General features: G+C 48.0%; 1 protein-coding gene across 4 annotated transcripts in view; it reads right to left on the bottom strand.

The window, feature by feature from the left end:
* The window catches only part of PHACTR1 (phosphatase and actin regulator 1), a 321,038-nt gene that overhangs the window by 48,670 nt on the left and 254,776 nt on the right, over positions 1 to 17,592 (bottom strand). For all 4 annotated transcript variants that reach the window (XM_047794426.1, XM_047794427.1, XM_047794424.1 and 1 more), the window contains 2 exons: positions 6,486 to 6,736; positions 3,246 to 3,402 (listed from right to left, as the gene is read on the bottom strand). In XM_047794426.1, the coding sequence (XP_047650382.1) occupies positions 3,246 to 3,402; positions 6,486 to 6,736 (408 nt within the window). The remainder of the gene's footprint in view (positions 1 to 3,245; positions 3,403 to 6,485; positions 6,737 to 17,592) is intronic.

Raw genomic sequence — 17,592 nt, 5'->3', positions numbered from 1 at the left:
ATCTGCCTTAACACCTGGTACCATTTTCGTTGCTGTGTCTGCTCCCTTCCCCCAATCTGGGATTATTCTTGGAGTAACTGCACTTTTCTAAAATGCAGCTGAGACTGTCAGGCTAAAATTACGTTTTATAGCATGCTCACTCCAAGACGACTGCAGACTTGGCTGTGTGCTTTCCAAAGAGTTGGAGATTTCCAGTGTGTTTCACCACCTCCATCGCCAGGGAAAGCTGTAGCCTTGCAGCCTCAGAAAAGCAAATGCTGCAATAGAGTCTTATGTCCTTTCAGTTAATTTTGATGCTAATGAAACTGACATTTTGCACAAAGTGACCTGATGATCTCTTCTAATCTCCTTGGATTTGTAACTGTAGGTCCAGGGAGAGCAAATGACGACTCAGGAGACAGCAGAGCCAGAGCTAGAAGCCAAGGCTCCTGGCCTCAGCTTGCTTCTCTGTCAGGGTCACCCGGTTCTCAGGGTTCCCCCTCACTCTGCCCTGGCTTCAGGATAAATGAGCGGGTGGAAGCCCAAAGCTGGGTTCTCATCTTAAAGGGAACAGTCCCTAAACCCCCATGCCTCAAAGAAAACCTTGAGATTCGGATCAGATACCCATTGGATTTGCTGAACTCTGTACAACTAACTAGTCAACCTGCTAAACTCTCCTAATGTCCTTGCCTTCAGGCCCAGTTCCTATCATCTGGCTGGAGACGCCAAGGGTTATACCACATGGAAATAAACTCCCTAGATGAAAGCATGAATACAGACAATGAAGATCCAGGACTCAACACCTAGAATGTTCCCGACGCTGCCCTCGCTTCCTCTGTCTTTCTCTCCCTAGTCAGTGTGTCACCTTCCATTGACCACAGCGGACAAGGGCTGGGAATGGACATCTCAATGGATGTCTGAATCCTAAGCGGTATTTACATTTTGTTAAGTGTTGTCAGGAGAGGAAGGGTTGGGAAAGGGTTGATTTATAAGGATCAGGCTGCAAATGCAGAGAACTTCTCGCAGTGCATGGAGAGCCTATGCCTTTTCCCACCTGAGGGTTGCTGGGTCACTGCCATGGCCAGGCGCTCATGGTGGTGGGTTGTGGGCATGGATTCAGGCATGAGAAGCTGGACTGTCTCTTTGTAGGAGTGTGTTCTGGGACAACAGTGGCCTTTTGCACTTTGTCAGATTCCTCCAGGTGGAACGACTCCACGGTGGACAAGCAGAGTGACCAGCTGCACACATCTGCTCTATCTCCCACCCTTGTCTCTACGCAAGATGTCTCCTTGGGCAGTCAGATGCTCTGGCATCTCACTCTCCACATCGGCAGAGTTTTCCATTTCCCCCACCGCCCTGGGGGTCTTCTTAACACTGCCGCAGAGCCGGCCAAATAGAAGGGAGGGAGACAACTAGGATAAGGATGCTCACTCTCGGGTGTGGGGCGGGTGGAGCTAAACTCTGAGAAGAGGGACTGGGGTCAAGGATCTGCCCTTTCTCTATTTTCAAGGCCCCCCCCCACCCCCCGCCAAAAAAAGGATGGTCTTGTTTGTATCAGGTGTAAAACTGAACTAGCAGTTCAGGAAGCAGCCTAGAGTTATATCCACTCGCCCTGCCAAGCCCTAGAGAGATCTGGCTCTCTGGCTCGAAGAGGAGGCTTGGGGAGCCAGGATCATTGTTTCCAAGTATCCGAAAGCATGCGTGTTAAGAGCAATGAGGCTTTGAGGAGCTGCAGAGAGAAGAGAATAAGACCAGTGGGTGGACAGAAATTTCAGTTCCAGGGAGAGAAGAGTGTTTAACCGTCAGGCTCTTCCAGGATGGGACAGGCTCTCTAGAGGAAGTTAGAGAGCTCTGATGGCATGGTGTGGAGGTGTTACTGCATTCAGTGGGAGGGGAAGGGGGAGAGAGAGGTGGAGGGGGAAAGGGAGGGGAAGGGAAGAGGGAGGGGGAGGGGGAGAGAGGCAGGTGAGTAGATTTCTCATTCTATGACTTGAAAGACCACTAATCCAAGGCCAACTCATCTATCAGTGTGGACCCTTTTACAGCCCTGTACCATTAAAACAACATCCTCTAGGAGGAGTGAATTATGAGAGAGAGAAGCCACCCTCAAGTAGCAAAATAAATCAGGCAGAAGTGAGGAATACCAGCAAATGGTTGCGTGGTGTCTGTGCCACTCTAACTTTTTTTTTTTTTTTTTAATAACCTCTTGATGTACTAGTTTCCTACTTGGGCTGAGGAAGGTGACCATGAGAGCTCCCTGCCTCGGCTGCTGGGAGGAGAAAAGGAAATAGCAGATAAAGGAGCATGCATTATGGGCTGGGGACTGCTCTCAACGCTTTACTTGTATTGTTTTAATTCAATGCTGGATTCCCAACCAGCTGAGCCAGCGGGAAACTGCTATCCTGTTTCATTCTGACGACGCCCCATCTTACCAAGGCAGAGACACAAGCGAAGAGAATAGGTGACTTACGGTGAGGCTACACAGCAGTAAGTGGGAGACCCCTACACGCTGTGCCCCAACACTGAGCGGGAGAGCCAGAGGAAGGGCTCTCGGGGTAACTACTGTCCCAGAGAGGCAGTGCCATATGTGGTCAAGAGGGACCACTCTAGAGCCCTCCTGTCTGACATCATGCAGGTGGCTAAGGTTGTCCCTAGCTGGTGCCCTCATCTGTGAAACGGGGACCAAAACGCCCATGTCATAGGGAAATTCAACGAGGAAACACATGAATACACAGACAACGTTTAGAGGAGTGCCTGGCCAATAAGAAATGTGCCACAAATGTTCGCTTACACCATCCAAAGATGCCCTAGGTTTCAAATACACAGTGTTTAACACCGTAACGTCCCACGCTGCTTTGCCTGTGTAATAGCGACCGTAGGGACAGTCACTCAAGAGAGACCCTGCCTGGTAACGAGGGATCTTTACCCACTGCGCATCTCTTCCGGTCGCCCCGTCCAGCAGAAAGTGCATTGACTTGATCGCTTTGTGCTTCACCAAACCCTGGCGCCTAGGTATCTAGGTCCTGCCTTTGGGTGGCTGAGGGGCAGGGTCTAGAGGTGGTTATTCTCCCTGAACATCTGCCTCCCCACTTCTCCCTGAGCCTTTCATCACAAAAAGATCCAACATTTCCATGAGGGAAGAAGAGGCGCGCACAGAAGCCACCCTGCGGCAGAAACGGGACGGCGTCCAGAGCTGCTTCTGCAGAGCTATTCAAGAGACACTCAGGACGGAGCAGAGGATGGAGCCAGCGGTCCCGTGGGCCTACCTGGTGAGCTTGGTGCCGATCTGCTGCCTTAGCTCCAGCCGCTCCTCATCCGTCTGCCTCGGCAGGATGTTCTTTTCTTCCAGCTCCCGCTTGGAGGGCCGGTTGCTGAGTTTGATGGCTAAGGAGTCCTTCCTGCACACCTTCATGGCCAGGGAGCCTGCAGGAGGGGAGAGACGAGTTAGTAAGGCTGCCACAAACCTGCCGGGACTCCCAGAGGGCCAACCGGGCTCCATGGGGCCAAAGGCAGGGGGACAGACACGGCGGCCCGATGCCTGGTGGCCGTCAAGGCCTCGGTCCAAGGAGGAAAGGTAGCCTCTGTACCCTTCCTAGAGGTCCTGCAATCAGCATGTCCCTCTACCTGGCGGGGACCTGGGCGTGGGAGAAGCACACGGGGAGCCTGTGCTTGGATCTGGCTTCCCAGAAGCTCCCTGCAGGCAGACCACGTCACAAAGGAGGGCAGGCCAGACTGCAGAATGCCACGGGCGGACAAGGGACAGAGGCCTTCAGGAACAGAGGGAAGCTTCCTGGAGGAGGAGGGGCGGGCACCTGCAGGATAAGGGAGATGAACAGGCCGCAGGCCAGGTAGGCACGTGCAGGCGTGAGTGCTCGGAGGTGACAGAGAAGCTGGGGACTCACGGGGCACCAAAGGGATCAGCACAGTGGAGCTGGGCGCGTGGGGGAAAGGAAGGTTGGGCAGAGGGGGGGTCAGTGTGGGACGGGAGAGGGAGCGAGGCATTGAAACAGGCAATGTTCTGGGATTGCTTCTCCTGTCTTTTTTTGGCCATGCCCCGGACATTCCCTGGCCAGGGATTAAACCTGCGCCACGGTAGCAACCTGAGCTGCTGCCGTGACACTGCTGGATCCTGAACCTGCTGAGCCACAAGGGAACTTCCTGCTGTTCTTTTTAACATAAGCAGTTCTCAGCACCAACGGCGGGGTGTTCTTAAAATTTGGCTCCCCTCCCCCGCCTTGGAACACTTGGCAAAGCCTAGAGGCACTTTCGGTTGTCAAACTGGGGTTTGGCGAGGGGGCTAGTACTGGCATCCGGCAGACGCTACCGAACATCTTACAATGCACAGAGCAGCCCCCACGATAAGGAATTATCTGGCCCAAGATGTCACTTGGGCCAAGGCCGAGAAACCCTGGTCGTGGTTCTGTCCTTGATACCAGGGCTATTTCCAGCTCTCAAGTTCAGCCAGCTCTCTGAAGCCTGGTAAGTGCGAAGCAAGAGGAAGGCACTGGGAAGCAGCACTCGGGGGAGAGTCCTCTGGATTTGAGAGAATAAGTACTACTTTTCTTTCCTCCTCCACTGGTTTTAGAACTTGGGCTTTGGAATGAGACAGAGGCAGCTTCAGTCCTAGCACTGCCACTTAGCACATGTGAGGCTCTGGGCAAGTCCCTCCCCTGTTCATTTTCTCCCCTTACCTGTAAAATGTGGCAAGAGTTTACGCCCTGGGGTGTTGTAAGATGTAGATAAGAGAATAAAATTTTAGCATCGTCAGGCACACAGCAAAAGGTTGCTGTGATGTAAGTTCATGCGTTAAAGAGCTGATCAAAGGTGAGTCTATATTCACTTCTCTAAAATGTATTTCTCATAGCCAGAATGACAGGTTTTGAACATTGTTCATTTTTTTCCCTTTCACCTCTTAGCACATTTGAAGGCCTTAAAGAAGAAATTTAATTCAGGCCTTCTATCATCAGTAACATGTCTACAAATAACAAACGCTGGAGAGGGTGTGGAGAAAAGGGAACCCTCCCACACTGTTGGTGAGAAAGCAAGTTTGAACAACCACTATGCAAAACAGTAATGAGATTCCACAGAAAACTAAATACAGGACTACCATGTGATCCAGCAAGTCCACTCCTGGGCGTATTTCTGGACAAAATTTTCATTCAAAAAGATACATGCACCCTTATGCTCACGGCAGCACGATTTACAATAGCCAAGACACGGAAACAACCTACGTGTCCATCAACAGATGAATGGATTAAGAAGATGTGGTACATAACATACAATGGAATGCTACTCAGCCATAAAAAAGAATGAAATATCATTCACAGCAACGTGGATGCAACTAGAGATGATCATACTAAGTGAAGGAAGTCAGAAAAAGAAAGGTGAATACATTATAACATCACCTATATATGGGATCTAAAATATGGCACAGGAGTTCCCGTCATGGCGCAGTGGTTAACGAATCCGACTAGGAACCACGAGATTGCGGGTTTGATCCCTGGCCTTGCTCAGTGGGTTAAGGATCTGGCGTTGCTGTGAGCTGTGGTGTAGGTTGCAGACGCGGCTCGGATCCCACGTTGCTGTGGCTCTGGGGTAGGCTGGCGGCTACAGCTCCAATTAGACCCCTAGCCTGGGAACCTCCCATATGCCGCAAGAGCGACCCAAGAAATGGCAAAAAGACCAAAAAAAAAAAAAAAATATATATATATATATGGCACAAATGAACCTATCTGAAGAACAGAAACAGACTCACAGACGTGGAGAACAGACTGGTGGTTGTCAAGGGGGAGGGCGGAGGGAGTGGGATGGACGGTGAGTTTGGGGTTCGTAGATGCAAACTGTGACATGTAGAATGAGTAAGTGATGAGATCCTACTGCACAGCACAGGGAACTAGATTCAGTCTCCTGGAATAGACCGTGATGCAAGACAATATAAGAAAAGGATATTTTGATATATTCATATAGCTATATGAATGACTGTGTCACTTTGCTGTACAAATTGTAAATTTGTACACAATATTGTAAATCAATTATATTTTAATAAAAAATTCAAAACAACTTAAATTCAGGCCTTCTCAAGTGGCTGAGGTATGCTTAGAAGTGAATTTGTTCCATATACAAAGGTTAATATTTCTGAGTCTTCTGTAGACTAGAATTGAACTTTAAGATGCCTCCCCTCCTTGTCCTTTTTTTTTTTTTTTAATTGATGGGGGGTTTGCATTCCAAGGGAAGCAATCAAAGAAAGAAACATCTAAAGAGGTAGGAGATGGCAGCCTGGTGTTACAATTTTTAGAGCTCTGAAGTTGCTTAGAGGACAGTTACCCTTTCATTTTACTAATGAAGAAGCAGTTAACCCCAGGCCTGGATTAGGGGTGGGCAGCTTTTTCCACCAGCCACGCCCCTCCCACCAGCCACGCCCCTCCCACCAGCCACACCCTCCACCAGCCACGCCCTCCACCAGCCACGCCCCTTCCGCCCTCCACAAAGAGCTTGGATGCACCCACTGGTGTACAATGAGCTGTCATCATCCTCATCCTCTTCCTCCTCCTCCTCCTCCTCTCTCGTGTACAGGCAAGAAGAGTCTTCGTAGTCTGATTCATGAGGCACATTTTCTTTATTGTCATCACATTCAATCACAACAGTTGGCACTTGTCTTATTTCCGGAAGGCCCAGAGGTCCGGCTTTTGTGACACTGTCACCCGAGTGCAAACCAGAGCTGTGGTAGGAAGTAGAACAGGGGACCCGCTGCTCAGAGCTGTTTAAAGAGAAGGAGAAAAGAGGACATTCCTTTTGGCTAAAGTGTCACATAAATGCATCAGAACCTTTTACAAACTTTGTGGTTCTGTCCCAAGTGACATGAGGTCTACGGGGCAATTTGAGTCTCACTTCTCACCGAACAGCTAAATGTGTTAGGGAGACAGAAGTACTTGATGGTGGAGGCAGCCCAGAGCAGGAAATGAGGATTCTAACTCCCCGTGGATGGAGGGTGGTTAAACATCACACATTATTAAGCACAATAATGCCAATGTACTTAAAATGCCCCAAACTGTATACTTTAGAATGGTGAAGATGTGTTTTTACAATTAAAATTTTTTTTTTATTTAGGAGTTCCCGCTGTGGCACAGCAGAAATGAATCTGACTAGGAACCATGAGGTTGCAGGTTCAATCCCTGGCTTCACTCAGTGGGTTAAGGATCTGGCGTTGCCGTGAGCTGTGGTGTAGGTCACAGACGCGGCTCAGATCTGGTGTTGCTGTGGCTGTGGTGTAGGCTGGCAGCTGTAGTTCCAATTCAAGCCCTAGCCTAGGAACTTCCATGTGCCATGGGTGTGGCCCTAAAAAGACAAAAAATTATATATATAAAATATATTTTTTAAAAATATAAAATTCACTCTTTATTTCTGGTTAAGTGCAATCACTCCAATGGTCAAAGGAAGGTTCATTTGCAATCCACAGGTCTCACAGTTAGAGGAAAGTGATTAATTTGATGGTGAAGCTGGAGAGTCAGGAAAGAAAGATAATATAGGAGGCTGTAGCTTGCAAGGCTATATACACAGCGTTGACTGGTAGGGGCTAATTGTTTGAAACGTCATGGATGGAGATGCAGAGAAAGAGAAGAGGTGGGACCATCAGGGTAGACCCAGTCAAGGATGACTCAGCAAGTTCTCTCCCAAGGACAAGGTCAGACTCTCAGCACACACAGGTAACTGCTCCCTTGAGCCAATTCAGATGACAAATATTTCAAAATTAAAAATGCATTTGGAGTGTAAGCAATGAGATGCTGCTGTAGAGCACAGGGAACTATAGTCACTTATGATGGAACATGACGGAGGATAATGTGAGAAAAAGTATATATATATGACTGGGTCACTCTGCTGAACAGTAGAAATGGACAGAATAGTGTAAATAAACTATAATGGAAAAACTAAAAATCATATTAAAAAAGATCTTAAAAATGATCTGCTTCTTCATAAAAGCCATATGAGTTCACTCTAAGAAAATTAGGAAATGCATATCATTAAAAATGAAGAAAACAGTTATCTTCTTAATAGAGGATGCTAGGTTCCTAGAGCCACTTAGAGTCCTTAATATGACCAGCTCTCAATGAAGTCCAACAAGAATAATGGAGCCAGAAACATACAGTTGAATTTTATAATTCTTTTTCAGATTAACTCAAAGTGAAATTTACATCTTTCATTTAAGGAATTTCTAACCATGGGAAACCGTGCATTTTATCATCCAAGAGTGTTTGACATGCACAAGGAAATGGAGTGTGGGTTACGCGATCTAGGAAGAGTTTTGCCTTAGAATATCTTACCCCAAAAGAAAAATCTTACCTGTGCCATATGAATGCATGCTAGGTCTGCTTTGAAACTTTCAACTGTGTTTTTCAAATGGTTGCTATGTCTAATTTAAACTGAATTAACCTTCTTCCTTCCATGGTTTCCAAAGGGCTGTTTTGCTCTTTTAATTTTTCACATAACTCTTCAGTGACACAAATGGGAAATCTACTTAACACATGACGAGCTGTAATGTTCAAGGCAATGAACTAAATCAAATTTAAAAAGAAAAACAAAAAACCCCCACAGTTCCTCTCGTGGCTCAGTGGAAATGAATCTGACCAGCATCCATGAGGATGCAGGTTTGATCCCTGGCCTTGCTCAGCAGGTTAAGGATCCAGCGTTCCCGTGAGCTGTGGTGTAGGTCTTGGACACGGCTGGGATCCCGTGTTGCTGTGGCTGTGGTGTAGGCCAGTGGCTGCAGCTTCGATTGGACCCCTAGCCTGAGAACCTCCCTATGCCATGGGTGTGGCCCTAAAGAGAAAAATAAAATAAAATAAACAAAACACAACAACCTTCAACCGCTGAGTAAGATTAAATAAGTCACCCATTTATAAAAACGCAGCATCTTAATTAGGCACTAGTGGGTTAAGGGGCTTTTCCCACCTAATTTAATATGAATGGCAGTGAGAACAAGAGGGTGGAGTACAGAAGAGATAGTCTTGGGTGGCAAATACGTCGGTTGACCGAAAGGCGACTGGCTAGGGAGTTACTGACCCGCCTCAGCAGGTGGCCCCTCCATCAATGACACTCCCTGGGTCCCTAATGCGCATGGATTGCTACACTGGTATTAAAGGAATCAGGGATGGGGAGGCAGGCATGTAAGCTCGTGGCTCACGTTTTGTCCCACCCCTGCCTTCTCCTCTGCCTCATTTATAGTTTAATTAATGGTTCCTGTGAAGGCACAGAGCTGGGGAAATGCCAAAGGGATGCAAGGAAGCCAATAGATAGTCGTGTCTGGTTGGAAGCATCTCTTCAAGAAATAAACGTCGGAAGCTAGAAAGCCCAAGAACTCCTTAAGATCAAAGGCTTCAGATGGCCTCAAGAGGACAGAGAAAGGAGAAATGCTATGTAGAGGGAGATAAACTCAGCTTCCCAGGCAGGCTGGGGTGAAGAAGAGACTGCAGTTTCTCCTCTCAAAGATGCATGGAAAGCGTGAGATCCTGGGCGGAAGGGGATCAGAAGGCGGGTCCCTGGGCTCCGTGGGCAAGTCCTACATAGGCTGCAACCAGCCTGGTAAAATAGGGACCAGCCATGGGGACCAGTGACTGCCTGGTGGGGACCTCGCAGCCACAGCTAGAGACCTCACCTGGCCAATTCAGCTATCTTCCTGGAGTATGACTCTAGCATGGGACAGGATGTCCACCTTCCCAAAAGGACAAAGAAGGTGGATTCCCAGGCAGCTGGTGCATCCACCAAATGGGTTTTTAAAAATATTCAGTTAATCAGAGTTCCCACAGTGGCTTGGCAGTAACGAACCCAACTAGTATCCATGAGGATGCGGGTTCGATCCCTGACCTTGCTCAGTGGGCTAAGGATCCTGTGTTGCCGTGAGCTGTGGTGTAGGTTGAAGATGGGGCTCAGATCCGGGGTTGCTGTGGCTGTGGTGGAGGTCGGCAGCTTCAGCTCCAATTCGACCCCTAGCCTGAGAACTTCCATAGGCTGCACGTGCAGCCCTAAAAAGCAAAACTAAACTAAACTAAAATCTTCCATTAATAAACATCCACTGACTGTCAACGATGCGTGAGGAAAAATGCTGAGAGGGAGAAAGACAACCACCAGCTAATCGCATAGATCTGGTAGCCCTGGATGACCACAGGATGGCAAGCAAAGACACAGGGGAGGAATCAGCTGAGGAGGCTGGAAGGTTCTGCTGGTGCCCCCAACTGAGGAGTCAAGATGCAGTCCAAGGCCAAGGTCATCACTTACGACCTCCCAACACTGGCCAGTTTATTAACTCCCCCGAGCCTCAGTGTCCTTGGGCAAAATGGGGTAGCACTTCGAGGTTCGTAGGGCTGGAGGACGTGTGTCGTACTGGGAAGGTTTCGGAGGGCTCCTCACTTGTTCTTTCTTAGAAAAGGTCTTCTAGGAGGGGTTCCAAACTGTCTCCATTTCAGTTTAGCCTCCAGACTGTCTTCAGGGCAACTTTCAGAAACACAGACGAAGCCATCTCACCTGTTAGGTCTCTGAACGTCGGCCTCACCTCCAAAACCAGGGCTCCGAGAGCAACACCCACGGAAAATCCTGACAATCCATATTGCGAGCTATACCATTCACAGCAAAGAACACAATCAACGGACATGCAGCTCCTCATTAGGTCTGGTCTCCACCGCTGGTGGTTACAGGCAAGAAGGGAACACTCAGTCCGACAGCCTCAGTAACACTGGTTTCCTATAGTGGAGGTGTCTCCTAGAGACCTGCTCTAAATAAAAGGTCTCACTGCTGGAGACGCATGAAAACCATCAGTCTGGAAGCAGTCATTCATACACAGCCGGATGAGCAATGCCTTAGATGATCTGACCCTATTACTCACCCAGCCTCATCCTTCCTCCCCACCTCTGTCCCCACACAGCTCACCCCCTCGGTCACAGCGCCCTGCATCTTCTTGGCCTGGGATGTGCTCCCACCCTAAGTCCACCTTGTCCGATTTCTACTTATCTTCTCATCCTTGTCTCCCAACACTGTGCCTGTGTTCTTGGGAGATTTCACAGCTGTGAAAGGGGGGCACCTCTGTTTGCTTACTAGCTTCCCTAGTCAACCGAGCAGCAGATGCCTCCAGGGGCAGGGACCATGGCTTCTTCACCTGCAGAGCAGGTGCCTGGCACCATGGCTGACATGAAGTGGACATTCAGTCACTGCTTATTGTTTGTGCGGAAAGAAAGAAGGGCTGGGACATTTGGGCGCATTTGTAAGCCAGTGATGAGTCATTTCCAAAGGCTATTAATGAAAAGGTCATTCTTTAACTTTCAGGGAGGCATCCAGTGGTTTTTTTGGCACAGCTTTCGGCACCCTGACTGGACTGGCACTTTTACTAATGGCTTAATGACAGAATCAAATATGTGGAAGAATGAAGGTAGAAAAGGAGAAAAAGCAAACATTTCCTTCATGGGTCGTCCAGTGTTCTGGAAACTTCCACATCCAGTATTTCATTACATTGTTTGAACAACCCTGCAGGAGAGGAGTCATTATCCTCATTTTATTAAACAGGAAAAGGAGGCTCTGAGAGGGTAATTAATGGGCCCATGAGGGCACAGGGAGTAGAGGAAGGAGGTGGAAATGGAACCCACTGTGCCCTATGAATCGTGTCCAGAAATTGAACTGTGTTCCTTGTAAGATTGTGTATTGTGGTTAGACACAAACCCCACTAACCACACGCATGTGAGGAGGAGGAAACGGAATGCTCTGTCAACCTGTGTGCAAAATGGGCAATATTACTTTATAAATATTTTAAATCTTATTAACAGGGTAATTAATCAGGCTACACAGTCAGCCCACACCTGGGGCATTGTGGTTAAAGTCGCATCTTCGACACTGGGGACAGACTGGTCGGAATGGGAAAAGGACTCATCTGTTCACCTATTGTCAGGGCAACTTTTGCATCAAAATGGCAGCATTGAGAAGCTGCAACAAAGCCTCCAATATTTACTATTCTCAATTTTTTTTTTTTTTTTTTAACAGAAAAAGCCTTTGGAACCTGCTGGTCCAGATCAGTGTTTTCTAACCTCCATCATCCCACACTCCTGAGCTCTTCTGTGTGAGCCCAACTGGAAGTCCCTTTACACTATTATTTACTTTGTGTCTTGAAGTCAACACTTGAAAACACTTGAATACTAACTTCGTCTCATGGTAAGCATGAATATCCTTGTAATCACTAGTTTTATGTCAATAATGTGCTTATAACTTATACTAAAATATATGCGTGTCTATTAAAACTTTTAAAAAGCTGTCTCAAATTCACTTTGGGTACCACCAATGACATTTTGGCTAAATGTCGGCCCAGGCCAGACTCTCGCAACCTCGGCATGGGTGACATTTTGGGCTAGACAATTCTTTGTGTGTGGGGAGTCTCGTGTATTATAGGATGTTTAGCAGCAACCCTGGTCTCTACTGACCAGATGCTGGTGGCATCTCCTCCAGCTGGGACAATCCAGATATTACCAAATGTCCTCCAGGAAGCAAAAGTGCCCATGAGGGAACCAATGGCCTAGAGTGTCCTCACTGCCTTTGCTACGTGCTGTGTCCTCAGAGTTGAACCATGTGAGTCTCTTCTTGTGCAACTTGAGTATTAACTCTCCAGAATTTGCAGTTTTTGCTGAAGGATGAACTGCCCATCCCATGCCCGACGTTCCTGACTTGCTGTGTCTCAGGTTGGCACCCTGGGGGCAGTGGCAATGACCTGACACTGTCACAGTTTTCCTGCTCTAAGTCCCTGAGCAGTTACCCCATTACTGCAAGGGCTCCAAACTATTTCGCAGGAAGCAGCTTTTCTCATTATGCTGCCCAGGTGAGTGATTTACAAAACGCCGCTTCAGTGGCCTGAAAGAGTCACCACATCTTCCAGAAGACCTGTCCAAGTCCCCGAGGGAAGGCTGACTCATGCAATCAGATGTATTCTAGAACATTCACATCAAAACTCTTGGGGTCAAAAGCTTTTACACAGCAAAGCAAACCATTAGAAAAAATGAAAAGACAACCCACAGAATGGGAGAAAATCTTTAAAAACAATGCAACCAACAAGGGCTTAATCTCCAAAATACACAAACAACTCGTACAACTCAACAAGAAATGACCCAGTCAAAAAATGGGCAGAGACATTTCTCCAAAGAAGACATACAGATAGCCTGCAGGCACATGAAAAAAAAAAAAAAAAGTTCAACATCACTAATTAGTAGAGAAATGCAAATCAAAAACTATAAGGAGGTAGAACTCCCCTTGCGGCTCAGCAGTAACAAGCCCAGCTAGTAACCACAAGGATGTGGGTTCGATCACTGGCCTTGCTCAGTGGATTAAGGATCCGGCATAAGCTCTGGTGTAGGTCACAGATGTGGCTTGGATCCTGCAATGCTGCGGCTGTGGCAAAGGCCAGCAGCTGCAGCTCCAATTTGACCCCTAGCCTGGGAACTTCCATATGCCACGGGAGGGGCCCTAAAAAAAAAAAAAAATCCCTACAATGAGGTGCTACCTCTCACCAGTCAAAATGGCCATCATTAGTTAACAAGTCAACAGATAACAAATGCTGGAGAGGATGTGGAGAAAAGGGAACCCTCCTGCACTGTTGGTGGGAATGTAAATTGGTACAACCACCGTGGAGAACAGCATGGAGGCACCTCAGAAAACTAAATATAGAACTACCATACGACCCAGCCATCCCACTCCTGGGCATATCTACAGACAAAACTTTCATTCAAAAAGACAGCTGCATCCCTGTGTTCATTACAGCACTATTCACGATAGCCAAGACATGGAAACAACCAACTGGTCCATCGACAGATGAATGGATTAAGAAGATGTGGTACATATATACAATGGGATACCTTAACATCCTTTTATTTTCAGCCATAAAAAAAGCCAAAACAGTGGCATTTGCGGCAACATGGATGCAACTAGAGATTCTCAGACGAAGCCAAGTCAGTCAGGAAGAGAAAGACAAATACCATATGATATCGCTTATACATGCAATCTAAAATATGGCACACATGATCTTATCTACAAAACAGAAACAGACTCACAGACATAGAGAACAGACTTGTATTTGCCAAGGGGGATGGGAAAGAGAAGGCGATGGGTGGGGAGTTTGGGGTTGGTGGATACAAACTATTACATTTAGAACAGATGGGTGGTGGGGTCCTATTACACAGCCCAGGGTACCGTGGACAGTCTCTTGGTTAGAACATGATGGAAGATAGTACAGAAAAAGAATATATATATATATGTATATGGCTGGGTTGCTTCATTGTACTGCAGAAATTGCAGGAACATTGTAAGTCAACTAAATTTTAATTAAAACAAACAAACAAAAACCTCTTCAGGGATTGGCATTTAGTTTGCTGAGAATTCAAGTGGACCTCATCACACGGGGGTTGTGTTTGCTGTTCCTCTTCCAGGTGGGTGAGTGGGAATGAACACCTCAGGTAAGCCTGGGGCCCCTCATCCTCGCCTCCTGAACGGAGGCTCGCTGACGCCTCCTGGATGGACCACTGCATGCAATGGTGGTTAAGAGCCATCACCGACAATGCTCACACAGAGCCCGAGACGGACGCACCGAAGGTTCACCACCACACGATTCGATAGGTACTACCATTATTCCCCGATTTCAGAGAGGAAAAACGAGGCACACAGGCACGGTCACAGCGAGTGGGGTAGTAGGCAGTAGAGCCTGGCCTCCACTGCTGTCACTACACTGCTGCCCGGGAGGAGCAGAGCCCTGCGGTGGCTTCGAAACTTACTCTTCTTCCAGAACTTTCTCTCCTCTTCACCACCACCCAGCCCTACGCTTCACTGCTGTCACACAGGTCTGATCATGTAATGCCCTCAATTAAAAGATCTTTGAAGGGTCTCATGGTCAAGTGGATAAACCTCACCCTCTGGAATGGACGCGGGGATGCTTCACGGTCTGGCCCCATAATTCCTTCCAATCTCCCGAGTGATCATTCTTCACGGTGTACCTGGTGGTTCAGCCACAGCAGGCACCTGCCGCTTCCCAAACACACTGTGGGCTTTCCTGCCATCACTCCACCTCAGAACCAGCCCCTCGGAGCCAGGCCATCTTCATATCCCAGCCCCATTTTTGTGCATGTTTTGGGAACAGATGGAAAAGCCAATCAGATTTCTGAATCGGAGTCTCTAGGATCCAGAACAGGCCAGAATACACCTCTCACCACAGACATTAATTATCCCTCACCCTTAGATCGTCGTGCTATGGAGGGAAAAGCATCCTAGGAAAGGACGTAGGGATCCAGGGTTCTTCCTAGGAAGATAACCCACAGGTAAGGCACAAAGATGTGGGCACGCAAGAACGTCAGGGTACCCACAGGCCTTCCGTCCCTGGACAGAAGGCATAACAGAGAGAGCGTAAGGTCAGCACATTTCCCAACTCTATGCTCACCAGCTGTCAGGCCACTTCAGCTACGACTGTCCAGAGTTAGGCTGCTTTGTAAGGTGAAGGAGTTGGTCTAGAGGCAACCTACAAGGTTTCTTCTTATAGGACATTCTATGATGAATTTAAATGAACACCAAAGGCCCCAATTCTCCTCCAAGGGGGGAAAAGATGAATTCTGTTTCCCATCCAAGTAGCTCCAAATGATGCAATTTTCCTGAGAAAGTACTAGGGATGAACCTGCAAAAACCTGGGAGTGTTACATGACATTCACATGTGTTGGCCAGCGGCACCACGTTGGAGTATTTCACTCTCTTAATTTAAGTACCCCAGGGCGCTCCAGGGACCAGGGCCTCTTTCAAAACAGTGACAATAGCTAACATTTAGGGTCCTATCAAAGTGCTCCATACATGTTCATGATTTCATTTCATCTTCACCGAAAACCTTGCAAAGTCAGGGAGGGTATTACTGTTAGCTTGATTTTATGGAGGAAGACATCACTTTTCTGAGAAAATGAGCGATCACGTGGCTCTGATCACACAGCAGGGAAGAAGACGTGGGTGTTCTCACACCAGGGCCCGTGCTCTTTCACTTCACCAGGCTGCCTTCTCCCAGAGAACCTTCGAGGCCCTTATTTTCTTGTATATGGATGTGCCCACTATGAAATGCCTTTGCATCATGCATTCAAAGAAAACCACGGAATGTGACACTTATCTGTAGAATGAAAACCAAGGACAACAGATGGTCACAGAGCCCAACTTTGCCCTTGCTCTTCTGGGAAGGGCCCAAAGGTTGAAGGCTGTGATGGGAGACCGAGATGGGTCTCAACTCTAGACTTGGCGGTACGGCCGTGTTCACGTGAGTAGCATGTGGCTGGGGGTGAGCAGCTGTGCAGAGAGAACAGGATACGAGAGCGAGGAGGAGAGAATCTGACCAAGCTGGATGGTCCAGCCTGGGATGACGGTGTGTCATCAATAAGAAAGTGAGGCAGTTTTTTTCCAGACCTGGCGAAGGAGGGGGCGCCAACACGGGAGTTGACATCAGCCATCACAGAGACCAAGAGGTTTGATGCAAGGCGCCCAAGGGCCAGGACAGCTAACCCGAGGCTGGTGGTCAAGCCATACAGGTTTCTGGCCAGACGAGCCAACTCCGTCTTCAGGTTGTACACACCAAGCTGCTCATGAGTCGCATCAACCGGCCGCCTGTGTCTCTCTCCTGGATGACCTGGAAGGTGAAGCTTCCCAGCCAGAAAGGCAAGTCAGCCAGGGTCATTGGGACTGCAACTGCTCATGTGTGTCCAAGGAGGTACCCGAACTGAAGTGCGTGCTTGGCGAGGGAGCGGCTGTGCCTGGAGCCACATTCTCAAGCCTGGGGCAAGAGCCTCTCCTTTAACCAGTGGGCCCCGGACTCCCCCAGGGGCTGTGGAACTGTTCTCCTCTCTGGTCCTTACAAGGGCCGGGAGGTGTACAGGCAAGACCCCAGGCCCCGGCATGGCCACACCAAAGCCTATGTGTGCCCCAAGGGCCAGCAGTTTGAGAGGAGCGGAGGCCAACCACCAGCCAAGGCTACGAAAACGAACCCCAGATCCTGCTTGTTATTAAAAAGATTTTGGATGCAAAGAAAAGAAGGGATGTGATGGGTTTATTGCAACTACATTAATGACACTGTTCCTTGAGGACAGAAAGGCACCACCTCATCCTTTCCCACTCCCCTGATTAATATTTTCTTCAATGTATATACTTATATATCCAGCAAATAACATATTCATTGCTGTGCCAGCTCTCTCCTCTGCTGAAAGGTCACTTTGCGAGGAAGGATGTGAATTTGCTTTTGTCCTCACTTTCTCCCTAGAGGATGCAAGTCCCTAAATATCTCCCTTCATGGAAAAAAAAAAAAATGAAGACGTCAAGAACAAACAGAAGTTTCCCTAAAACAAGAGGCCTGCTTTTTACAGGAGATGCACAAAAGTAGGATGAAGAATGCTTAAGAGTAAAAGGGCAGAGTCCTCTAAATTGCTAAGAAGCACGCATCTCAAACTCTCTTCACTTTCACTATGTCCCCAGGACACGTCAGGGAAGTGAAAAGCTGTACCCTCTCCCCTTCGTCCTGTCTCCATCCAGAATAATATTTCATGAGTCTCCTTTTTGGGAAATTCAACTCTCCTTTTGGGCTCTACC

Source organism: Phacochoerus africanus, chromosome 9, assembly GCF_016906955.1.
Source record: "Phacochoerus africanus isolate WHEZ1 chromosome 9, ROS_Pafr_v1, whole genome shotgun sequence".
In the NCBI taxonomy this organism is placed as follows: Eukaryota; Metazoa; Chordata; class Mammalia; order Artiodactyla; family Suidae; genus Phacochoerus; species Phacochoerus africanus.
The sequence above is the reverse complement of the archived record's forward strand: the minus strand, read 5'-3'. Positions and strand labels throughout refer to the sequence as shown.